The following is a 23,953-nucleotide window of genomic DNA, read 5'->3' on the forward strand; positions in this document are numbered from 1 at the left end:
TTACTAATGTGAGAATTGTGTGGCATGCAAATATGAATGACAGTTTTAACGTCAGCATACCATACCTGCAAATTGTAAGTACATGCATTTTGATGACCTTATTTTAATGTAGAATAATTTCTGTTCAGTAGTTAATAGGACTTTGGGAATTCGATGAGTTCTTTCTCCCTTTTAAGTGGCAGCAGTTTAGCTGAGAGCATACTTTTAAAAATGTTGATAATGTACTATTTCACCACAGAAAAGACCCAATTATACTTAGGTTCAAGGGAAGTAGCACCATTATTAACTTGCCATTAAGAGAGTAATATACTGGATTCTAAAATTTTAAATAGTTTTCATACAGGTTAAGGTATGTCTTCTTTAGATTCCAATCAAAGGGCTTTAGCTCCTAAAGTTTTCCATAACCTTTCCACAAGACAGGTATATGGTTGCTCCTTGGCATGGCTTTAGCACACTGATCCATACACTTTATTATGGCTCTCTTGCCACTTTCTGCTCAAACCTTTTTAAACCCAGGAATGAAATCATTAATTCTGTGAATGAACTGTTTTAATTGTTTTCAGATACAGCATGTATTACAAACTAGATTCATGCTTCAGCTTTGGTGAAAAAAATCAAGATGCTTTTTAATAAAGATGGTGGTTTTAACTTATGTTAAAGCTATTAAAATCCAGAATAAGAACTAATGACATCTAAGACCAATTTGTTTTGAGGGTAGATAAAAGTGGTTCTTTTTAATCTGCTGCTGCTGCTATGATAAGTATGTGATTCAGTGAAACAAATAGTAAGCTCTAATAAACTGAAGAATTTCATTTTATATTAAAAAAAACTATAAGACTAGTGTAAATCAGATGAAACATAATGAAAATCCTGTGAGGTCATCATATAATAATTGCCCTTATTATAGGATATAAGTAGTCTGAAGACTAGTTTCATTACATTAATATTTATGGAATAGATATCTGAGAAATATCATTTATTTTTTTTTTTTTTATTATTATTTATGCCTACAGCACCTGGTCTTCCTAGGTGGTCTCACCATCCAAGTACTAACCAGGCCCAACCCTGCTTAGCTTCTGAGATCAGACACTGGGCTTGTTCAGGGTAGCATGGCAATAGACCATGGACTCTGGCTCCACTGGGGTGTGAACCCAGGACCTTCTCTGTGTAAAGCAGATGTGCTAACTGCTACACTATGGAACCACATCTAGAAATATCATTTTTTAAGAGACTTCTTGGGCTATGAGAAGGATAATTATTTATAAAATATTTCCAAGCCTATCTTTTGTTAAATTGTTTGATTTCTGAGTTACATTAAAATATCTGATTTGCCAAATATTGAGGACCTACTCTGTAGCAGGTGCTAGAGATACAATTATGAAAATTATGAACCAGTACTGCACAGTTCCTGCCATCAAGGAGTTTTCAGTCAGGTGGAGAAAAGCAAAACATTAAACAGAAAATCATAGAATCTGATAGGAAGAAAATTATTTCTGGCCATCTAAAAAATATTAGAATTTATAATTATGGCTAGGAAGATGTGGCAGAGTCTATATAGGTATCTGATAAATCAGTGTTTTATTCACTGCTGTTTTATATGTGTTTATTTACATGCATTATAGCTTGCCTAACCTAACCTATTATGCTGCATAATTACTGAGTAGTAAACAAACTTGTGCTTTCTGTTCTTCAAATAGGCCTCTTTTTGTTATTTAAGAATACAGTTGCCAGATATGGCTTCTGGAATGAATTCAGCCCGGCCCAAACAACTTGCAATCTGATATCATCACAGTCTGTCTCTATGGTAGTCATATTCTAACTCTAGCTCTATGCCTCAGCCATTGCCCTGACCCTACTTGTATAGCTATATATCAATATATATCTTCTTGCCAGTTTCTATCTTACCAGCCTATGTCACCCACAGTCATCTGGTTAGACTACCAGTTGACAGCCAGGGTGTCAGAAGAGTTTGAAGTCATATAGTAATTGTCCCCATAGAAAGAATCCTGCTTATGTTTCTTTGTTGGACAGACATAATCATTACTATCATGATTACCATGTTTAATGACAGAGTCAATCATTGTACTTTTCATTTAGTCATCTGTGTACCTCTTCCCTTTCTCCCTCCGCCTCCCCCTGTCCCTATCTTTCCTCTTTCTCCTTTCTTCTCTTTCTCAACTTCCAATGCCCATTTGTCTGGAAGTGTTATATGTCATCACCTACCACAGATTACCCTTCTCTGTCTTTTGGTCTGCTGGTCTTAATATTAGATTCTCCATGGTTCTTTCTCCCACAAGCAAGTATATTCTATGTCATTTTCTACATATCCTGCCTGCCATTGTGCTTCTCATCTTCCCTTCTTCTAGGCGACTGGTGTTACTGCTCATCTCCTGCTAGGCAAGCTTAATCCTCATGTCACGCTTACCTTGATGTGTATTACATTTGACTTATCCCAGCTTTCCTTGATGCCCAGTGATGAATGCCCTTGACTTATTGTTTTTTAATAAATGGAATGGAGATTCTTTAAAGTTAGTTATCTCTGTAAAAACAGAAGGCACATGTGACTTTAAAAATTAACCTAGCCCTAGGAGCCATTGTAAGTGATTCTTCATAACTAAAAGATTGCTGGCCTTTGGTTTAAAATACTCAGAAAAGTTATAACTCCATAGAACTCAGAGTTTTGTACGTATTTCAGAGATGTCTTTGTATTTCCTTATAAGTTTGCTGCCCATTTGCAGTATGAAAATTTTCATTTACTTGATCTCTGGGAGTGTAATAAAGCAAAAGGGAGTACTCTGTTCTTTAGAGTATGAAAAATAGTTACTGTGTAAAAGTTGAAAAATTTGTCTTAAAAAGTCGCTACTATCAGATAATAAAAACAAGCATTTTTTTCTTTTTCATTTTACATCTAGCGTTCAATAAAGATTAGAGATTCAAAATTTGGTTTAGCTCTTGTCATAGAAAGCTCTCAGCAGGTAAGATATTTTATATTTTTATTGATCTTTAATAGATTTTTAAAACTATGTGACAGGCTATTTTTAGTTTTATTTATCTGGTAACCAGTTTATATCCAGGAAGAACATTAGCTATAACATGAAGTTATATGAAGAGTCTGAAGTCATATAGTAATTGTCTCCATATAAAGAATCCTGCTTATGTTTCTTTGTTTGACAGACATAATCATTACTATCATGATTACCATGTTTAATGACAGTCAGTCACTGTACTTTTCATGCATTATCTCAATCTTTACACAATCCTATGATACAGTTACTATTTTTTCCCCACTTTACAGTCAAGGAAACTGGAGCCTAGACAGTTTAGGAACCTTGTAAGTGTTCTCGCTACTAGTAAGTGGTGGGGCTAGGTTTTGATTTCAGGTCTAACTGATTCACTGGACTGTTTTCAGAAACAGAGATATATACAGAAACACACATGTACCCTATTTGAGATTTTATACTATCACACACAGATTATATTGTCTATTTAATTATTGCTATACTCCATTATGCCAGGTTTTTGAAGAAATACATTTAAATAAAACTTATTTATAAAATCACTTCTCTTCTAAATTCTAAGTTTAAACATGAATGTCTACTTACTCCTTTCCCCTGGCCTATAGATTAGTAGCTGCTATTTACTGAGTGCTTACTACATTCTAGGAACTATATGAAATGTCATATATACATTATTTTAATACAATAACTTGATAACCATTTAATGATTAGAAGATTGAGGCTTTAAAAGATAATGAAAGTAAGTTTTCCAGCATCATACAGCTGATAAACTTTCTGTAAAACCAGAATTTGAACCCAAAAGCATATGCTGTCAACTGGAAGCATATGATCTCACCTATTACTTATGCTACTTAATTTTTTAACACTTTTTCCAACAAGTTGCCATGGTCAAGTTTATTTCCCAATTCAAGGAGATAGCCATAGGTAGGCCATTCCCTTATTTCTTTTAATATGTAGTCTATATTCCTTTACAGAGTCTAGCTCAAGAAAAATGTAGTTCCCCCCCAAAAAAGGAAAGAAAGAAAGAAAAGAAAAACTTAGTTCCCTTGGCCTTCATAATCTTGACATTTCAGCTTTGATGTTTACAGATGAAATGATGTGATATCTGGATATGTTTTAAAATAATCCTGAATGGGTGAAGGGAGGAGATTTTCATGGGAGGGTAAAGTTACAGATGGAACACAGTTGGCCATATTTTGTTACTTGTCTAAGCTGGATAATGGCTATTTGGACACTTATTGTACTCTTCTATTTTTGTATGTTTGAAATTTTTCATAATAAAAACTTTAAAATTTCAGCTTACATATTGTGCTCTGAAATCAGGACAATTAGAGCTATAATTTATCATATACTTAAATACCATTTCTCGAGCTTGTTTTTTGTATTTTCATTATTTTTTCTTGTAGAGTGGAGGATATGTTCTTGGCTTTAAAATAGATCCTGTGGAAAAACTGCAAGAATCAGTTAAGGAAATCAATTCACTTCACAAAGTCTATTCTGCCAGTCCTATATTTGGAGTAGATTATGAGATGGAAGAAAAGGTAATTTATTCACTGCGTGAAATATAGTATTTGCTGAATTGTTGTTATACAATCTAAAAAATTCAGATATAAATACATTGTATATAATTTTACACTGTCTTTAAAATGATGAATACACTGACTCTGCTCAGTGAGCATGGCCCCTGGGCTATTACTAATTTGTGCATACCACCTCTCTTCTCACTGGCTGCTTCATCATTTATTCCCGTCCTTCTAGGTAAGCAGCCTATCCAGAGAAGACTCCATATGCAAGACTCCTCTGATGTAGACATAATTAAATCTCTATGTCAGCTTTATTTTTATTCTACTTCAGCCTTCCATTAGCATGGGAAAACCTTAGAGGCCTCACAGATACCATTTTCTTTCCCGAAGGCCCAACAGCATAGCAACTCCAGGAATCTGCTCCACCAGTATGGCTTGTGTTTATTACTACCACCAGTGCCCAGCCATACCAGTTATGAAATATTTTGAATATCACCCTCACATGCCTGCACTTTGCCTTCCTCATGATTTCTGGTTTCTGCACCAATCTCTGTTCTCCAGGTACATCAGTTCTCTTTTGGCTTTACTCTGCAGCCTCTCCAGCTGGGACCCTTGTCATCTAGTCTATCACTATGGGACCCTTGTCATCTAGTCTATCACTCACCAGCCACTGCATTAGAGGTGTCCTTGCTGTCTGCTATATCAGCTGTACCCTTGCCACAGGCTCTCTCTCTGGTGCCCTCATTGACTGCTGTCACAGGTTCTCTTGCTGTCTGTTCTCTTGGGCCCTTACTGTACACTCTGTTGCTGGTGTCCTTGTCATTCACTTTTTCATCAGTGTCCCTGCTGGTACTCAGCATGTTGAGCCATATCACACATCACATATTTTCTGTATCTCTCCTGCTCTTGGACTACAGCACGTGACCACAGAAAATCAGGAAGTAGAGCTGGGCAGCTAAGTACAAATTCACACCCTCTGACTTCCACTAGGCCCTTGTTACCTGGTAATGCTCCTTGTACTTAAATTTTTTCCCTCCTTGTCAAATTCCATATATACCCTCTTTAACTTTTCCCTAGGTTGGTGATGTTGTATTAAACATAACGTTCCTTATATTTCATTTCCTTAACCATCCTTTTCTGTTCTCTTCCCAACCTACACTTCTTTCAGTGTTCTCCCTTTCATTCCTCAGTAATATCACCCACTCCTCCAGGTTCTTCAACTTATACTTCTGTAGATGACTTAGATGACTCCCAAATGTATCTTTCTTTCTAATCTTGACATATACTCTCAGCTTATCATGGTTCTAAATATTCTTGAATATTTCACATAGATGAGCATTCCAAAAAAAACATAAATTGAATTTCTCATTTAAATGTTTATTTTAGTAATTTAATTAGGATAATAATTTTCCAAGTCAGTAAGATACACTGGGACTTGGATGAGTGTCTTAAATTTGGCATACCTAAAACTACTGATTTATCTGTTTATTTACTACTTATTTTTTTTTAGCATTGTCAAAGTTAGTTGTGCACAAAACCTTAGAGTTTTCCTTTTTTATTTTTTCCATTATCTTATCTTCTACATTTAGTCAGTTTTACCCATCTCTTCTCTGTTCTTGTCCCTTCCTTTCCATACAAACCTGATTTCAATCCCAATTTCACCATTTACTTTTGATTCCAGTACAGTTTGAGTTTCAGTTTTCTCATAAAATGAAGATAGTCTCTCTTACAAAGTTATTGATATGTTCATAAAATGCCTGGCACACGGGAGACACTCAGTATCTTAGTTCTCCTACCCATTCTCTCTCTAACTTCCATTTCTCCTCTTTTCCCCTTCATTGGCCCCAGTACATAATAATAGCCAGCCATAATAGCTTGCCCTGTCACCTCATCTAAGTTCTTACTCCAAAGCCACCTCTTCAGAGAGGTCTTCCCTGACTATCCATCCAAAATAGCAACAACCCCCATCACTTTTTGTCCCTTATTCTGCTTGGTTACTTGCTTTATTTTTGGTAACACTAATCAGTCTCCTCTACTATAAATAATCTCCATGAAGTCAGAGATTTTTGTCTATTCAACCACTGTATGTCCAGCAGTCTAAACTGGCACGTAATAGGTTTAGTGCCTCTTCATAGTTGTTGAATGACTGTGTTGAACACCTACTGTTTGCCATTCACTGCTCTAAGAACTTTGTATGCATCATCTCTAATCCTCTCAAAAATACTAAGTATATCGTTATCGTTATCGTTATCATCATCATCATCATCACCATCATCAATCTCCCAGTTAAAGACATTGAGGCTTAGATAGGTTAAATTATTTATACACAATCACACAGCTCTGAGCATGGTTGAAACACTGAAGCTAACCTCAGATTGTAGAATCAGTTCACTCTTGTCAAGCAATATACTTCTACCCTCAACTGTCCCCCAGCATTTACCTGTAATAAAGTCTAAATTCTTTGGGCTGGTATTAAAGAATTTCGGTAGACTTCAATTTACCTTTCCCACATTTCAATAGACTTCAATTTACCTTTCCCACATTATCTGCCACAGTGTCTAGTTGTGCATGCTCTGCACTGCCAAACTAGAGAACATTGTTCACATAGACTTTAGTGCGAATGATGCTCCCTGGTATTTTTCAATACAATAGCCCTACTTAGCTCCTTCTGTCTCAAAGGCCGTTATATTCCGACCTTACTGAAATATTCTGACTTTACTGGATTATTCATCATTCTCCATCCTCATCCTGTGGTTTCTTACCTTTGCTGATGTTGATCCCCACTGCCAGCAATACCCTTTCCCCTAATCCTACCTATGAAAATCATCCTCATTCTAAAAGCCCTAGCTCATATGCTAACCTTTTCTTCATGAAAGTTTGTGGGATTCACAAGCTAGAAGTTGTGCTGTCTCCAAACTTTTATTATAATAGATAACTGCATTTGTTACAGCTACTTTGCATAGGTTGAACCATATATTGTTAATATTTGACCAGTTTCAGGAAAGAAAACTGGCAATTTCATGTGGTTCAACCTAATATTTAGTTATTTGTAATTGTGTTTTATCCTTCTTACTACCGTCACTAGACTATAAACCTTTTGTGGGTAAGGGCAGGGACTTTATACCCTTGGTAGTACTATTATAGTACCTAATACATAAAATAGTATGTATTAGTAAATATGAGTGTTATATTTTATTCTGCTTTACCTTTAGAATACTTCATACAAATATTAGTTCTTTTCACAAATCCTATTTAATGACTATTTTGAGGAAAATTTAAAATTTGCTATAATACAAAACTTAGTTTTTTAACTACGTGAAAGAAAATCAGATAAAATCCAGTGAGAGTTTTTTCTTTAAGGATATCTCGAAGTATCATGTCAAATGTATGTAAATTTGTCATTTTAATTCTTTCGATGATCGTTACTTCAGATTTAAAAGCTTAGGTTTAACTGACTCATTTTATTACTCACTAGTTTTATTAGAATATGTTATGCAAGGATTTTTATAAGACTTGAGTAGTTTGTAATTGTGTTATTCTTTTACAAATATTTACAATTAGCACATTTTACTAAAATTGTTTGTTTAACAGTATTGTCTCTTTGATGCATTTTAACATCTACTGATTTTTCAGCCACAGCCCCTTGAAGCTCTGACAGTTGAACAAATTCAAGATGATGTAGAAATAGAGTCTGATGATCACACAGATGCTTTCGTGGTGAGCATCATAAAGAAGAGCTACTAAATTTCCTGATTTTTTTTTTACCTGAGTCATGTTTTATTAAATAATGGTTTAAGTGTGTAAAACACCATAGAACTTGATACTTTTGAGAATATCTTAAACATTAGTTGGAGAGTAATTTTTTTTTTAAGTTAGGCATTTTTTTGTGTATATGGAAATACTTTTAAATTACTAAACTGGGAAATAGTTTGAGAACACAATTATTCATAGGATTTCAGATATGTGAAAAGAAATATAGTTAATTAAGTTAATTTAAAATCTGTATTTCCTATAATTACTTTTTATAAGATGGACTTCCCTTCAATTTATAGGTATGTTAAAATGGATATCTATTTGAATAATAAACTTTCCTGTTTCCAAATTTGTATTATTTAATTAATAGCCAAAATAATAATAATACTTAATTTATATTGTAATTTATAAATCTGACCAAAACGCCTACCTGGGAACATATATTTTTAAACAAAAATGTGAAATTAGTATAAAATATTTAATTATAAACTACTACTACTATCTTAAACTATATGCATTTGCTGACACATATTGAAGCACTGACTGTTTTGTTTTGGCAGCATCGTCTTCTAAATGAAAAGTACGGATGAAATTTTATACCTTTTAAGTCATTCTCTTTATCTCCTTTCAGGTTAACAATGCTAATTATACATTAATTACAAAGCACATTTTTTAGAGCTTAAAGCATAACTCTTGAAGACTTTAATAAACATAGATAGAAAAAATGAATTCTGGTACCAGCATTATAAAGATAATTGAGAAGAGCCATTAGACACATAGCAGAATATTAAATATTTAGTCATAGAATTGTTCTGTAAATTATCTGTTCTTTAGCCCACCAACATATTATATCAAATATGTGAAATATAATTTTCTTTGTCTTATAGGCTTATTTTGCTGATGGCAATAAGGTAAGGATATTTTAGCTATAGTATATAAAAAGAAACTTTCTATTTTCCAACATTTAGTATTCACAAACTTATGTGAAACCTATTTTTTTGTTTTTTTTCTTCCTTGCCCACCTTCTCTATTCCCATCTCATCCTCTTATCTCCCAAAAAGCAACAAGACCGTGAACCAGTATTTTCAGAAGAACTGGGGCTTGCAATAGAGAAATTGAAGGATGGATTCACCCTGCAGGGACTGTGGGAAGTAATGAGTTGATCTTGAGTTGAGCTGGATTTCTATTTAAAGATATCTCAAGATTAAAGATCCTAGTCCCCTGCTAGAAGGCATGGAAAAATTTTCACATTTACAGAACAGCTTTTAAGAAAGGGTTTTTTAATGATTAAGGAGAAATTCATTTATCTAAGATTTTACTGCCAGTTTTCTAAAAATTATATTTAAAACTGTAACCAAAATGTATCTGGTTTGTAAATATGTTTATTTTGTACCTAATACTTGTAAATTTTTAGTCTATGGATATTAAATGACTGTATCATGTTGAGTTTAATAAAAAATTTATGCAGCACCATTTAATGTTTTGAAAGTATTATTTAAAAGAATAAGACTATTCTTATGAAGTAAACAAAATACAGCTTTTTAAATTATAAAAATCTGCTTTAACTATATTATCACATTAGCTCCAAATGTAGCCAAGGCTAATATTATGACCCTTAAATTTGTCATTTTTGGTGATAATTTCTGTAAAAACTAAAAATTATAACTATCTCTGGAATATATTGATCTTTATGTAAAGTTTTGGGCACCATTTTGTAAATAATTTTAATATAGTTTTGGCAAGAATACATTTATTTGTAAGTAAATAGTTTTAAATAGTTTGTAAATAAATACTTCATTTATTAACTTTCTCCTTGTTTGTATTCATTGAAACTTCTTTGAAGTTTTCAAAAATAGGATATTATTTTCTGATTTCTTGATTAGGTAAGATTTGGTGACTTCTCTGGAATCATTGTTTTTTGCCACTTCTTTGGTATAAAGAAACATCATAAGGAACCTTTGTCAAATCATTGAAATTATCCAAAGGAGCCCACTTTCTCTAGAGGGAAGAGTGTGTAAAAACATTTAAAATAAGGTTTAATTATATGTAGGCAACCATAAACACATAGTACAACCAAGTGCTAACCTAAGTCTTAATAAAAACCAATGAACAAAAGCTATAAAGTGGTTTATTTAAATAGGAAAGGATTTCTACCTTTTTAAGAGATAGGGTTGCAACAACCAACCTGTATTACAGGGGAAAAAAGTTGGAAAAATTTATACAGATCACAAAATACTATGGGAATATTTAAATAGTTTTTCAAGCAAAGGAGACTATAAAATTGCCAACTAGTAAAGAATAATCTCAAATGTCTGTCATATGGTGTTTGCATCTGACTCATTAATCTTTTCAAATGTTAGGTGTTACGTGTAGAGAGAAATGAGTCATTTATTGTTTAAACAAGGGAGCAGCTGTTAGTTTTTTCTAGTATGATAAAACGTAGTGGCATCTATAAATGGAAAAAGTCAATGAGCTCTTCTTTCAGCTGTTGTTTTAGCAGCTGACAGTACTACTGACTTCACCATGATGTAAAATGAGAGAAATCTTTACTCATGGATAGAGATCTTGAAGTTTAAAACTACATAATTCCCTGATCTAAGGGCATTCATTTATTCAACAAATATTTATGGAGCACCCACAAGGCCCTGGAGCAATAGCATTGAACAAACCAAATTTTAAAAATCTGTGTCTTCATGGAGCTTATGTTCTTTTAAGCGTGTTTAAGAATACCAACCTTTGAAATTACAGTATTTTTACAGCCCCACTGCGTTCAGAAAATGTGACTATAATTTTGTGATAAAGCATTTCATGAACAAATACATGATCCTATCTGTATATAAACATCAATTTTCTTTCAAATCATGCCTTCTGCATTTCATAATATGTTCTATTATAATCGATTTAAATTATGATCCACTTATACATTTTTTTTCTTTTTTATATATAAGACCTGTTTTCCAAATTATACAGGTGATATGACACTTCGTCCTGATTTTGCTATGTTCTATTGATAACCTTGTTTTCATGGGGTTACATCTGTTCTATTTTTTAACTTTTTCTTTAATGAAAGATCATCTTCAACACCTAAAATCACAGAATATCTTTAGTGACCATATTGTTGCATAAGGGTTGTTTATTTCCTCAGCATTGACTTTAAACTATTTCTTTTTTGTTTTGGTCTTGAGTCCTTTTAACCTTTTGCCTTTACTTGTTTTGTTATTATTTTCCACATCAAATACTTTGTAGAGCAAGGCAGAGTGTGAATAAATTAAATAATTTTATAATTTAATTCAATACTAGTATCCAATATTAATTACAGTTTTTCTACTTAAGAATAAAGATATTTAGAATGTCTTAGAAAATGAGCAGTTTCTCTGCATTTATTTCATTAATGAGGGGGTATTATTTTTGAGGTTTTCTTTTTTTAAACTAGTACATATGTAGAAATCTTTAAATTTCCTACTTCTGTAAGAAAATTATATAAATACTGTTTTAAGTCAAAAATAAAAATTTGTAACACTTATTGGAAAGAGGATCTCACTTATGAGTATTCAAATGAACTCACCTCATATTCTTGACCTTTGCATCATTAATCCAGATAGCCAAGTAGCTTGCCACTAGACCATTTTTAGTGGACTGACTCATTTTTATGATTCAGTTTTCTGATAGTTTAATAAACATTTTCTTGTGGTAGCCTTTATTAGCATATCTTCTAATGCTTTTAATGTTTTAAAGCTTTCCACTTCATTTAAATCTCTTGTTTCTTAGCTGTTTCCTTGGTGATAAAAAGTTTCAGTTGTTCCTTTCGATCTTTAACAGCTGCAAGAACAACTCTTCTTTCCAAACTAGCTCTCCTAAATTCCCGTTGTTAGAGTTGGTATCTATATTTAGCTGGTGGGATTAAATTGCAAAGGCTTCAAGCTGGGCAAAGCACACTGATCTGCCTTTTTACAGCTAGACCTGTGTGCTGTGAGGAGCTAAAGCCTTCAGTGTCCCCTTCCTTACCCAGGTTACTCACAAAATGGATTCCCAGCGGGAACTCGCGGAGGAACTGAGGCTTTACCAATCCACCCTTCTTCAGGATGGTCTAAAAGATCTCCTGGATGAGAAAAAATTCATCGATTGCACCCTAAAAGCAGGTGATAAAAGTCTTCCTTGCCACAGATTGATTTTGTCAGCTTGTAGTCCTTACTTCCGTGAGTATTTTTTATCTGAAATTGATGAGATGAAAAAAAAGGAGGTAGTATTAGATAATGTGGATCCTGCTGTACTGGATTTAATCATCAAGTACCTCTATTCTGCCACTATTGACCTCAACGATGGAAACGTTCAAGATATTTTTGCATTGGCCAGCCGCTTTCAGATCCCCTCAGTGTTCACTGTTTGTGTTTCTTATCTTCAGAAAAGACTTGCACCTGGTAACTGTCTAGCCATCCTAAGATTAGGACTTCTTCTTGACTGCCCAAGACTTGCCATCTCTGCCCGTGAATTTGTGTCTGATCGCTTTGCACAGATTTGTAAGGAAGAGGACTTTATGCAACTATCTCCACAGGAACTGATCTCAGTCATTTCAAATGACAGCCTAAATGTAGAAAAGGAAGAAGCAGTATTTGAGGCAGTGATGAAATGGGTGCGAACAGACAAAGAAAACAGGGTTAAAAACCTTAGCGAAGTGTTTGATTGTATCCGTTTTCGCCTTATGAAAGAAAAATATTTTAAAGATTATGTTGAGAAAGATGATATAATTAAAAGCAACCCAGAACTCCAGAAAAAAATCAAAGTTCTCAAAGATGCCTTTGCAGGCAAACTCCCAGAACCAAGCAAAAATACAGAAAAGGCTGGGGCTGGTGAGGTGAATGGAGATGTTGGTGATGAAGATTTGCTTCCTGGTTACCTGAATGACATTCCCAGGCATGGAATGTTTGTCAAAGACCTCATCCTCTTGGTTAATGACACAGCTGCAGTTGCTTATGATCCCACAGAAAATGAATGCTACCTTACTGCTTTGGCTGAACAGATTCCCAGAAATCATTCCAGCATTGTAACCCAACAAAATCAGGTGTATGTGGTGGGAGGACTATATGTGGATGAAGAAAATAAGGATCAACCTCTACAGTCTTACTTCTTCCAGGTAAGAAAGGCTGATTCGTGAATTATTCAGGCTGTTTGCATTTTATTTTACTTGATATCTTTTTCCAGTCCAAAAAAAAGCTATAATTGATCAGATTTTCTACTTTTTTCCAAGTTTCCTTGAACCAATTTGAAGTCTTTAGTGGTAGCATTTCATCTCTTATTTATGGTTACTGTCTATAATTTTGTTGAAAATGAAAAAACTTGTATATATACTAGACATTCCAAGTTCAAGAAAACTTGGACCAATTTGAAGTTCTTAGTGGTAGCATTTCATCTCTTATTTATGGTTACTGTCTATAATATAATTCTGTTGAAAATGAAGAGAACTTGTATGTATATTTTACATACTTCGAATAAACTTCTAGGAAAAAACTGCACCAGTGTCACTAATTTGAATTGTTTAACAATATTTAGATATTTTTACTTATAATTTTTATATGTGACATTATATGATTATACTAGACATTATTACAATTTAATCTGTTTTGTGAAACCAAAGAAGTTTCCAAGAAAACAAGTCATCCTAAATAGGCTGTAGTTTGTCTGAAGGGAGTTTGTTCATATTATCAATGCACTGTACTTTATCAGTTTGTGAAAGAATCAGTGGCTTCACCTCTATCTTCAGTAATGCCAACACTAGTACTTGTAGCTTACAGCTATCTCAAAGAGTTTGTTTAGGTCATACCTATTCATGACCTGGGATTTATGGGCACATGAGTTGTAAAGACCAAAGATAAGTAAGTGTAGAATGTCATACCACTGTGTACTCTCAAAGTGTGTAAATACTGTGCATTCAACACAATATTACATTTAGCCAGCTTTTTCTGATCTTGAAAATTATTTTAATAATGTTAATCATTATTAATTTTCAAAGTTCTATTGAAGAATGTTAATTATGATATATAAAAATAAAATAGACATTGTAATCATAAGTATTGAATGCGGGCCAGAAAATTTCCTAAGCCCTAATTTTAAATTCAGATAAATTTCAGAAAGGACAAATTCAATTTAAAAGGCAATAATTATATCTAGGAAGTAAAAATGACATCAAAACAGAGATAACTAGAACTCATAGATTCAGGGAATATTTATAGCCTTATCTTTATTCTCTTCCATCCTGTTAACTAACCTTACTTTTATTGATACAGCCTCTCATTTCTGGTTCAAGAAACCTGCTCAATGTTCTTTATAACTACAAAAAGTTACACAAAGGGCAACTCTCTGTCATTACCTATGACACAAAGTGGAATAAGATGCCAGAATAAAAACACCTTACTATAAAAGAGGTTTATGACTCAAAATATATGTATGAGAATTTCAGGTTTTACATTTCTCTGCTTGGTCGCATCTGTTTAAAATGTATTAAGTTAGAAATAATGTGACATTTGATTGTATATTGTAAATAGAGTATGAGAATTTTTTACATAGGTTAGAGGGGGTTTTTTTTCATAGAGTTAATAAATTCATCAAATCTTTGAACAGCACCACATCTTAAAATAATCTAGGTCCAAACCCTAATTTTAAGGATGAGGAAACTGGAGCCAGAGAGGTTAAATAGCTTGACAGCTCACCTATTAAAGAGCCCGGCAGGCAGTCTACTGTTTCATCTGCTTGTAGGAAATGCCCTATCGGGGTAGTGTGAGGATGTAGACAGTACCACAGTGTGAGCAGTAAACCCCCCAGCATGAGATTCTGGTGGCTGTTCCCATTTTAAAAAACAAATTGTGGATTTATGTAGCTTGCATTTGAATATCACTTAAAAGCTCTGTGAGTTTGGCAAATTATTTAACCTTTCTGTGCCTCAGTTTTTTCATCTGTAAAACAGATAATAAAAGTGCCTATTCTGGAAGACTATGTGAGATTACCTATGTAAAGCATTTACTCCATATGGAGTCAAAAACACCATAAATGTTCATTATTTCTACTGTACTACATACCACTTTCTTATCAAAGATTTTTTTTTTTTTTTTTAAACTGAAAACATTAGCGGTCAACAATCTAGATTTCTAAATTAGTGAACACAAAGCTAACAATGCACATGTGAGGATTAAACCACTCATCTCATCCAGTCTGAATTAGTGCTTTGCTTTAACCAAGGTTACTAGACCAGATATAGGTAGGCTTCCACAGGCACCCCTCCCTATACCACAGCTTTTATGTTAATATCTGCAACTAATCTTGGTATCCAATTATTCTGGGTTTTATTCCTTTTTCTTCTGCTACATAGAAGTAGCACTAGAGAGATCAACAAGTCTGTGACTGCACTACCTCAAGAAAGCAGTTTTCTTGTGCTTTGGTGTCCTAAAATGCATAGTGGAAAATCTTAAAATTACCAATAGTGAGTTGTAATAGTAATAGAAAGCTGAATTTGATGCCAGCCATACCAGAATCACCTACCCCGTGGCGCAGGTACTTAGAGGGCTGTCTTAGACTTGCAGAAGTGGCAAAAAAAAAAAAAAAAAGCAAAATTAGTTTCTAATATGAATCAAAAAAGAGAGAGAAGGGTATTTCAAATGACTCTCAACAAAAAGCTAGGAAGTTATAGGTTATAACACCTGCCTATATCAGAAATTAATAAAGGGAACCTCAAATTTTTTGAAGGAAAAGAAGATACTGCCCTACCATTCTCATTGTCTGTGAACTGAGCGACAGGTCCAGCTGTCCCAGATGCTGGCTTGAAGAGCATGTTATATATAGCATGCAGGGATCACTCACATGCTGTGACCCTCCCTGCAGTGACAGCATTCCCCAGTGTCCTATAAGTATTACTATTTCTTGTTCAAACATGGACAAAGCAACATGGGAAGAAAATTTCACAAGGAACTTCATAGTTCTAACCTCTGGTGACTCTGTTTTATTTTTTCTTTCTTTCTTGAAGTCTTGCACATTTTGGTTTTCAGCTTTTTGGTAAGTCAAGTAGATTTTCTCACTTTTCTAGACAATTCAGAGGTAAAATATACTTTTGGATTATAGTTTTATTTGCAAGATCTTTGACTGTCTCAATGAATTCTAAATAACACTTAAAGTATAGTGTATTTTCTGGTACACCTGTAAATTTTTCTAACAAGTTCCACAATTCCTCATATATTTTTTCTTTCAGCTTGATAATGTAGCATCCGAGTGGGTTGGACTTCCACCTCTGCCTTCCGCGAGGTGTCTCTTTGGTCTGGGAGAGGTAGATGACAAAATCTATGTAGTTGCAGGCAAAGACCTTCAAACAGAGGCTTCGCTGGACTCAGTATTATGCTATGATCCTGTGTAAGTTGGCCTGACATTCCCATTTCCTAAGTATTTAAGTATATGAGTGCCTATGATATATTCATATTTTTAGAACCTGAAATTTACAGAAAGCATATAAATTCTATCACCTTCTGATTTTAGGGCTGCAAAATGGAATGAAATTAAAAAACTTCCTATCAAAGTCTATGGCCATAACGTGATTTCACATAAGGGGATGATATATTGTCTAGGAGGAAAGACAGATGACAAGTAAGTACCTAAAATCTCCCTGTGATTTATATCCAAATGATTTTTTAATTAATAAGGGTTCCTTCCTCTTCATTTGAATCTACATATTGAAATGGGACTTAGTTCTCACCTATAATTCTTTGGAAATAAAATTTTAAAATAAAAATTTGATGGAAAACTGTATACAATTTAAAAGTTGCTAAAGTAAATTTGTAAATGGCCAGAAAATAACTAGGAGCAATCATAATACCTCCAATAAGTATTCTTAGACTAGAAAAACAGCACTTAGGAGCAAATTAAGTATTTTATTTTGCTAATTTATAATTATATTTTACTACACTAAAACCAATGGACTTTTTATTCATTTAACCATAGTAAGTAAAAATTAAGTGTATCTCTTTAATGTAATATTTAAAATATTACTACTAATAATAAGGCATAAAAATATCATGGATTTGTACTTTATATTCATAAGAGAGAATTTAGATAGGTGAGTTTTAACTGAAAATAGGGTAACTATTTCCTCAGCAATGTTTTACTTATTTACTCCTAGAAAGAGGTGGTATTCAAAATATTTAACAACTGGCCACAAACAGACACTGATCAAATAGAACAGATATACCCTGGTATACCCACTAGCTCCCAGTCTCTTGTGAGAAAAACAAAGTTTCATATATAAACCTAACTTGATTTCTAGGTCCTTCTCAAGGGATAGGTAATTAGGAAGATCTTATAACTCAAAGGGAGAAGTGAGTTCAGAGTACTCCAGAAGTCAGTCATTAAGCCAGTATCCTGTCTGATAAAATGAAAATTTTCAGTTTAAATAATTTCCTGTTCCTGAAAACTCTAATTTGGCTTGTCATCATTTGCTCAGTTATAGAGATGTCCAATTCTGGAAAGGGAACCAGAATTAAGAATTGTAAGAGAAAAACAAAAATAGGGAAATGTGCTAGAACTCTGTATTCTAGATCAGTAATTAATGGCTATTAATCAATTAAAATAACAAATATAGCACAGAAAATGTGATTTTTAAAAAAGTGAGTTTTTGTATAATCTTTTTATATTCAAAGTTAACATTCTGAAATTTTGATATCCTCCTTAACACCAGCTATTAAATTCTGTCAAATGAATATTTAAAGCAAGGCCATATTATAAAAGCCCACTCAGTGCAAAATTTTAGTTTAGATGACAAAAATGTCTGTTTAAGATTAAATGTCAAAACCACTACAAATGAAATAAAAGTTCTGTAGCTCAAAAAAATTTTATTTTAGTCATTTTTCCTTAGTGAATAGAATGGAAAAATCTATTAAGCAACTTCTGCATTTGGAAACAGTGACCTAGCCAAATTATTTAAATAGTTTCCTTGAAGTAGTATTAGTGAGTAGGAAATTGATATATCAGTAAGAAGCATACAGGTCTTGTCAGTAATATATTAATCTTGAGAATATGATTAACCAAGACAACATTGCTTGACAAATGCCAAAGTCAAGAACTTTGAAATGAGTCATTATCTAAAAGCAAGCACTGAATTGCACTAGTTATCACCAATTAATTTGAAGAACATGACTCTGTATCATGCTCTTATCAAGAAGTTTTAAAGTTAATATTCATAGTCAAATATATTCTGCTTCAGATATCTGGTCTTTCATAAGATTAAAGAAAAAAAAAAGTCCTTATAAGTTGGGGTTTTGTTTGCTTGCATTTTGGCTTAACCAAATATATCCAGTTAATTATTATTTGGAATTCTGAACTCTTATCAGTAAATTATGGATAACTTTAAGGAAACATTAAAGAACATACTAAGAATAATAATTCAGATGAGTCCAGGTTTTTCCTATAGCATTTAGCATATAAAACTGTTCTCATTACTCAGCTCAAATCTAATCTACAATCACAGTTCTTAAAATACATTGGTATATTAGTGATAGACTAAAATGAAATGAGCTATCATATAACACAGTTAAATGTAAAATAGGTACAGTCTCACCTAATTATTTTTTTAATTGATTCATTCCTAAGATGTTCAAATAATGAATTAAATAAACTTGTTACTGAGGCACAATAAAGGGTTTGTGGGGGTTTTTTTAACTCTATTCATGTCTTCCATTGAATTTACTAATAGATAGGGTCAATATCTACTCTGCTTGGGCTTCTAGGCAATTGCCAAAAGTAAAAGTACCCTACCTTCCAGTAGTATAATTAAGTGATAGTTTTGGTCCTCACATGGTGGCATATGTTCAGATTAAAAATACTTTAGAGTTTTTCTGATCTTCTGCTATACTACATATTTCATATTAGAAGCAAAGTAGTGAAGCTGCTTCTTTCAAAAAAGAAAGTTTCTAAAAGGACCATTTTATTGTCTTTGATGTTTACAGAAAGTGCACAAACAGGGTGTTTATCTTCAACCCCAAAAAAGGAGACTGGAAAGATATGGCTCCGATGAAAACCCCTCGTTCGATGTTTGGAGTGGCAATCCATAAAGGCAAAATTGTAATTGCAGGTGGTGTCACTGAGGATGGTCTTTCAGCTTCAGTTGAAGCTTTTGACCTCACAACCAATAAGTGAGTTACTGTATCTTACTATACCATATGAATCATTTAACTTTAGATAAAAATTAAGCTTTCTACTTAGGAAATGAGGAGCGGAATGCAGGAAAGTAAGGATTAAAGAGGAATTATCTTCATCTGGGTTTCTTTTGCTGTTACTAGGTATAAAAATGCCTAACATTTTGCTGCATTATGTGTATCTGTAATTTGGAATACAGGACCCACAAGTTAATGCTGGAGTGCTTAATTTGTATTTGTTATTAACTTTGTGAACTTAGTTGCACAAAGGTAACAATTCAGAATAATTATCTACATGTAGGTGGATATACATGTCTCTATAGTTATTTGATTTGAAATATGTAGTTTCTTTATGGATGAAAAGAGTTCCACCTTACTTTGTGATATTTGTAAAGCATGAACATGAATGCTTCAGAAGTTTCTTTTATGGTCTTTATAATATTCTTAAATTTTTCATTTTGAGATTTTATTGGCTTAAAGTTAATGTGAAAAGATATTTGACAAATATTTATATAAGATTAGTCTTTCAAATTTTTGAGCTAACACATTTGGATGAGTATATAGTTTTTATATTCCTAGTTTAGCAATGAAGAAAAAATTAGAGCACTATTATTACTTTTTTAATAAATCATGTGTGCCTGATGACAAAACAGACTTTAGTATCTGAAAATCGCAAGAACTTCTATGGAATAGGACTTAAATGATCATTAAAAATCATGATTTTGAAGAATATGTAATATAGGTAAACTCATGATATAAAGAAATCAAAGCAGCAGCACATAAAATTATAAATATGTTCTTATTGTCCATATGTATAGATGTCTATATTTAAATTTATGTTTTAAAATGACAAAATTATACCAAAATATTGTTTATGATTATGTCTAGAGGATATGATCATAGGGAATTTTTCAAATTTTTTACAATATACATATTTCTGTAATTAGAAAAAGAGATATGTTTTTAAACTATGAGGTCTACTTTTAATAGACTTCAGAGCTACCAAAATGACACACTCTAGACTCTTGATACTTCTAATTTGATTGATTTTATCTTTAGTTGTTATATTTCAGATGGCTGTTAACGTTAAAAACTTCCCTTAAATACTTTATTTAAAAAAAGGTTAAGTATAAATAATTCAAAAGAAATTTTCCCAACCCTACTTTCTAAACTATCCTTGTCATATTCCTTTATTGAAAACGATTTGGGGATTTCTTGAGAAATGATGGGGAGATCAGAGGTTTTAAAAATCTGTATTAGCATTCAAATGAAATCCAACACAGTAGGGCCTAAGAGTCCTAGAATTGCCTCAAAACCCCCACTGTTGATGGCACATGGTTTGATAATCACTGCTGAAGGTGCTAACTGATGAAAGAGAAGTATTTTAGGATTGACATATTGAGAGCTTTATATATAATCTGGTTACATCTTTCAAATAAAGGAATAATATTTACATATTACCCAGTAGCAAACTTAATCTAATTCGGGGTACCTGTGCTACTTGAATTTATTATAATTTCCTATAATTGTTCAGTAAATACATTTGGCATTTCTTTAAGTCTAGAGTGACTGTATTTTCAATTATTCCTAGATGGGAAGTAATGACTGAATTTCCCCAAGAAAGAAGTTCCATCAGTTTGGTCAGTCTGGCTGGATCCCTATATGCCATTGGTGGTTTTGCCATGATTCAACTGGAGTCTAAAGAGTTTGCACCCACTGAAGTCAATGACATATGGAAGTAAGTTTTCTTCACTCCAATTTTCGGAACCAAAGATAAAATCAGTTGATAATTGATAAAATAAACACTTTTGAAGTAAACAGTAAGCTAGACTTTCCCAACATATATGCTGCTACTTGGTGGTAGACTGAAATACTCTTTGAATCTTAACTGAACTTTTGCACGTGCCACTTACTTGATCAAGTACTGCTTCTAATTAGCTGTGAGCTTGGGAAAGAACTTATCTGGACCCGTTTCTTAATCAGTAAAATAAGGAGAATGGGACTGTTGATCTTTCAAGTTCCACTGCAGCTCTAAAAGTGTAATGCTTTAGGCATCCATTAGAGCAAAACTTCCAAGCCACTTACCTTTCTACCAGAGTACTTTATTTCTTAAGAAAACAGAGTCTTGAAGAAATATTTAACCTCTTGAGTGTTCCATGAATTCATTAATTCTATTTTATATCTAATTTAACTGGTTTTCTAATTTTTTGAGAACTCAGTTACAAAAGCTTTTTTGAAAAGAAAAAAGAAAAAAGTAGTAATCCATTTTACTTCTCAGATAATTGTAAATTGTGTCATGAAGAGTCACATAATGAGGGGCAGGGTGTACAGTGTGTAGGTGTCTGGTCACCACTGCGAAACCACGTGTCTGCTGAATTGTGCCTGCTGCCTTCAACACAGACACTGTGCTTGCTGATCTAAGTTTACAAGAAATAGATCTCAGTTGCCTGCGATGATAAGTGAGTTCATGCTGTATACTCATCCAGAAAATGCCAAACTCATGCTTCTACTCTCAGCTTAAAAGCCAGCCCCCACTCCCAAGGCTGGATGCCCTTACCTGACCTGTCACAAGGTTGTTCAGTGCTTTGGCAATCAAAGTATGGTCTATGGACCTGCAGAATTGACATCTCCTGGGAACTTCTTAGAAATGCAGAATTCCAGGCCCTACCCCAGACTTAATCATAAATCTGCATCTTAACAAGATTCCCAGGTGATTTGCTTGCATATGAAGTTTACAGGTACAGCTTTGGAAGAGTGATTAGTAAAGTCATAGCACTAAGCCTGAAATGGAAAATGGATATTATCTGTTCCATAGACTAGCGCATGCCTTGTTCCCAGCTGGTGAAATGGAAGTCTAAGAGGCCAGTAGCTTAACCAATTATGTTATGCATCTGACATCATTCCATATGTTGTTGTAATAGTAGCTAGCTATGCAGAGGGCAAGGAAAAAAAATGGCTATAAAAGGAAATTAACTATTACTCCTTCCCCCACCATCAAAAAAAGGAGGGAAGAAGAGAAAGAAACAGGAGATTTCCAGGGAGGAAAGAGACTAGATTTAGCAAGAGGGTGAGACAGAAAAATGCTGGAAGCAGTAGGAAAAAAAAGGATGAAATGGATTGGTTGAGAAGGTTAGAGTTTTTGGAAAAGGGGAACAGGAACCAAGAATGAAGAAGCAGTGATTCTCAACCCTGGCTGCCCATTAAAATCGCCGGGGAAGCTTTTAAAATATACCAGTGCCTGGACCTTCATTCGGAACAATTAAATACAAATTTCTAGAGGTAGGGCCTGGGCATCACTATTTCCTAAAATCTTCCTAGGTGATTCCTAGCAGACATCCAGGGTTGATAAACACTGATGTTAAGGAAGGGTGCCGTCAATGAGCTAAACCCCAATGAGCCTAATGGTTCCTAAAAAGCCAAGCTGCTACAGCAGGAGGAAGATGTAGGCAGCAACGGAAAGTACAGCATCTCCTGCTAAAAGCAGCTCTTAACTTGCTGAGGAGAGCCTGAAAAAGGGGTCTTCTCTGATTATGGTTTATTTTACAATTAGGGCAGTGGTTCTCAAACTTACTTGCTTATTGTATTCACCTAGGGAGCTTCAGAAAGTACTGATGATGCTCTATACCACCTCTACTGATTAAGATTTAATTGACCATCAGTACAGTCTGGGCTTTGGAACTTTCAAAAGACCCCTGGATGATTCTAATGTGCTGACAAGTTTGAGAACCAGTAGAGAAAAGCAAGAGGAACATTCACCACTATGTGCTTGGCTGTATATTTTAAAATTTAGGTACTGATGTTTTCCATTTGGATAATAAAATCTAGAACAGTGATTCTCAAACCTTGCTGTGTATTAGAATTACTTGGGGAACTTTAAAAAAATCCTCATGCCCAGGCCATACTCCATACAAATTAAGTCCTCAGGGGTGGAATCCACACATTTTTAATGTCTCCAGGTGGTTCCAATGTGCAGTGAAACTTGAGAACCAATGATCTATAACGGTTCCCAAAGCAGCATCAGCACCTGGCTACTCATCAGGTATACAAATTCTCAGGCCTCACCTCAGACCTACTGGAAGTCTGAGGGTGGGGCCCAGCAATCCGTGTGACTTGGATGAAAGCCATGTGCCCTCAACTCCTTAGTGAATCTCTATTCACACAAGTAGAGAAAGAAAAGAGATGAAAACTGTCAATATACCACATTCTAAACCTATGGACTCGTTTACTGTCACATGTTAAAAAAAATCCATTCTTCTATTTTTTCTTGAAGTCACTGCATTATTTAGGATTGGCCAAGCTGAAAGTAAGAAATATAACTGCTAGGATGCAAATACTTTTAAACCTCATTTAACCTCAATTTCCTATTGCTTAAATGTGGTGATTTTTTAATTAGGTTATTTAAAATCATCCTTTATCTCTTAATTTGCTGCCCCAAATTTTGTATAGATATTTAAGGTTCTTCCCTTTCTTAGTACTAAAATATTTTTCTGCCTAC

At 33.7% G+C, this 23,953-nt stretch overlaps 3 protein-coding genes across 12 annotated transcripts in view; 2 read left to right on the top strand and 1 right to left on the bottom strand.

Annotated features, from left to right (window-relative positions):
* Positions 1–9,766, top strand: part of BBS5 (Bardet-Biedl syndrome 5) — a 21,792-nt gene extending 12,026 nt beyond the window's left edge. The window contains exons 7-12 of the mRNA XM_006921168.3: positions 1–74; positions 2,913–2,975; positions 4,424–4,558; positions 8,174–8,257; positions 9,181–9,204; positions 9,355–9,766. The exon at positions 1–74 is cut by the window's left edge and continues 20 nt beyond it. Of these exons, the coding sequence (XP_006921230.1) occupies positions 1–74; positions 2,913–2,975; positions 4,424–4,558; positions 8,174–8,257; positions 9,181–9,204; positions 9,355–9,456 (482 nt within the window). The 3' untranslated portion in view covers positions 9,457–9,766. The remainder of the gene's footprint in view (positions 75–2,912; positions 2,976–4,423; positions 4,559–8,173; positions 8,258–9,180; positions 9,205–9,354) is intronic.
* Positions 9,767–9,908: 142 nt separating this feature from the next.
* Positions 9,909–22,844, top strand: KLHL41 (kelch like family member 41). The gene is made up of 5 exons (XM_006921444.3): positions 9,909–13,424; positions 16,527–16,684; positions 16,808–16,915; positions 19,270–19,455; positions 21,050–22,844. Exons 1-5 carry the CDS (start codon positions 12,315–12,317, stop codon positions 21,198–21,200), a joined length of 1,713 nt encoding a protein of 570 aa, XP_006921506.1. The 5' UTR covers positions 9,909–12,314; the 3' UTR covers positions 21,201–22,844.
* The window catches only part of FASTKD1 (FAST kinase domains 1), a 50,033-nt gene continuing 38,462 nt past the window's right edge, over positions 12,383–23,953 (bottom strand). For all 10 annotated transcript variants that reach the window (XM_025039497.1, XM_015596564.2, XM_015596569.2 and 7 more), the window contains one exon: positions 12,383–12,504. In XM_025039497.1, the coding sequence (XP_024895265.1) occupies positions 12,482–12,504 (23 nt within the window). In that variant the 3' untranslated portion in view covers positions 12,383–12,481. The remainder of the gene's footprint in view (positions 12,505–23,953) is intronic.

The sequence above is a fragment of the Pteropus alecto genome, unplaced genomic scaffold, assembly GCF_000325575.1.
Source record: "Pteropus alecto unplaced genomic scaffold, ASM32557v1 scaffold3, whole genome shotgun sequence".
Lineage (NCBI taxonomy): Eukaryota > Metazoa > Chordata > Mammalia > Chiroptera > Pteropodidae > Pteropus > Pteropus alecto.

What these genes read in the sequence shown, in the direction of transcription:
- KLHL41 (XM_006921444.3), top strand. Translation starts at nt 12,315, where the DNA reads ATGGATTCCCAGCGGGAACTCGCGGAGGAACTGAGGCTTTACCAATCC. An exon ending in TACAGTCTTACTTCTTCCAG is followed by an intron (nt 13,425 to 16,526) that starts GTAAGAAAGGCT and finishes TTTTTCTTTCAG; the next exon opens with CTTGATAATGTAGCATCCGA. An exon ending in GGAGGAAAGACAGATGACAA is followed by an intron (nt 16,916 to 19,269) that starts GTAAGTACCTAA and finishes TGATGTTTACAG; the next exon opens with AAAGTGCACAAACAGGGTGT.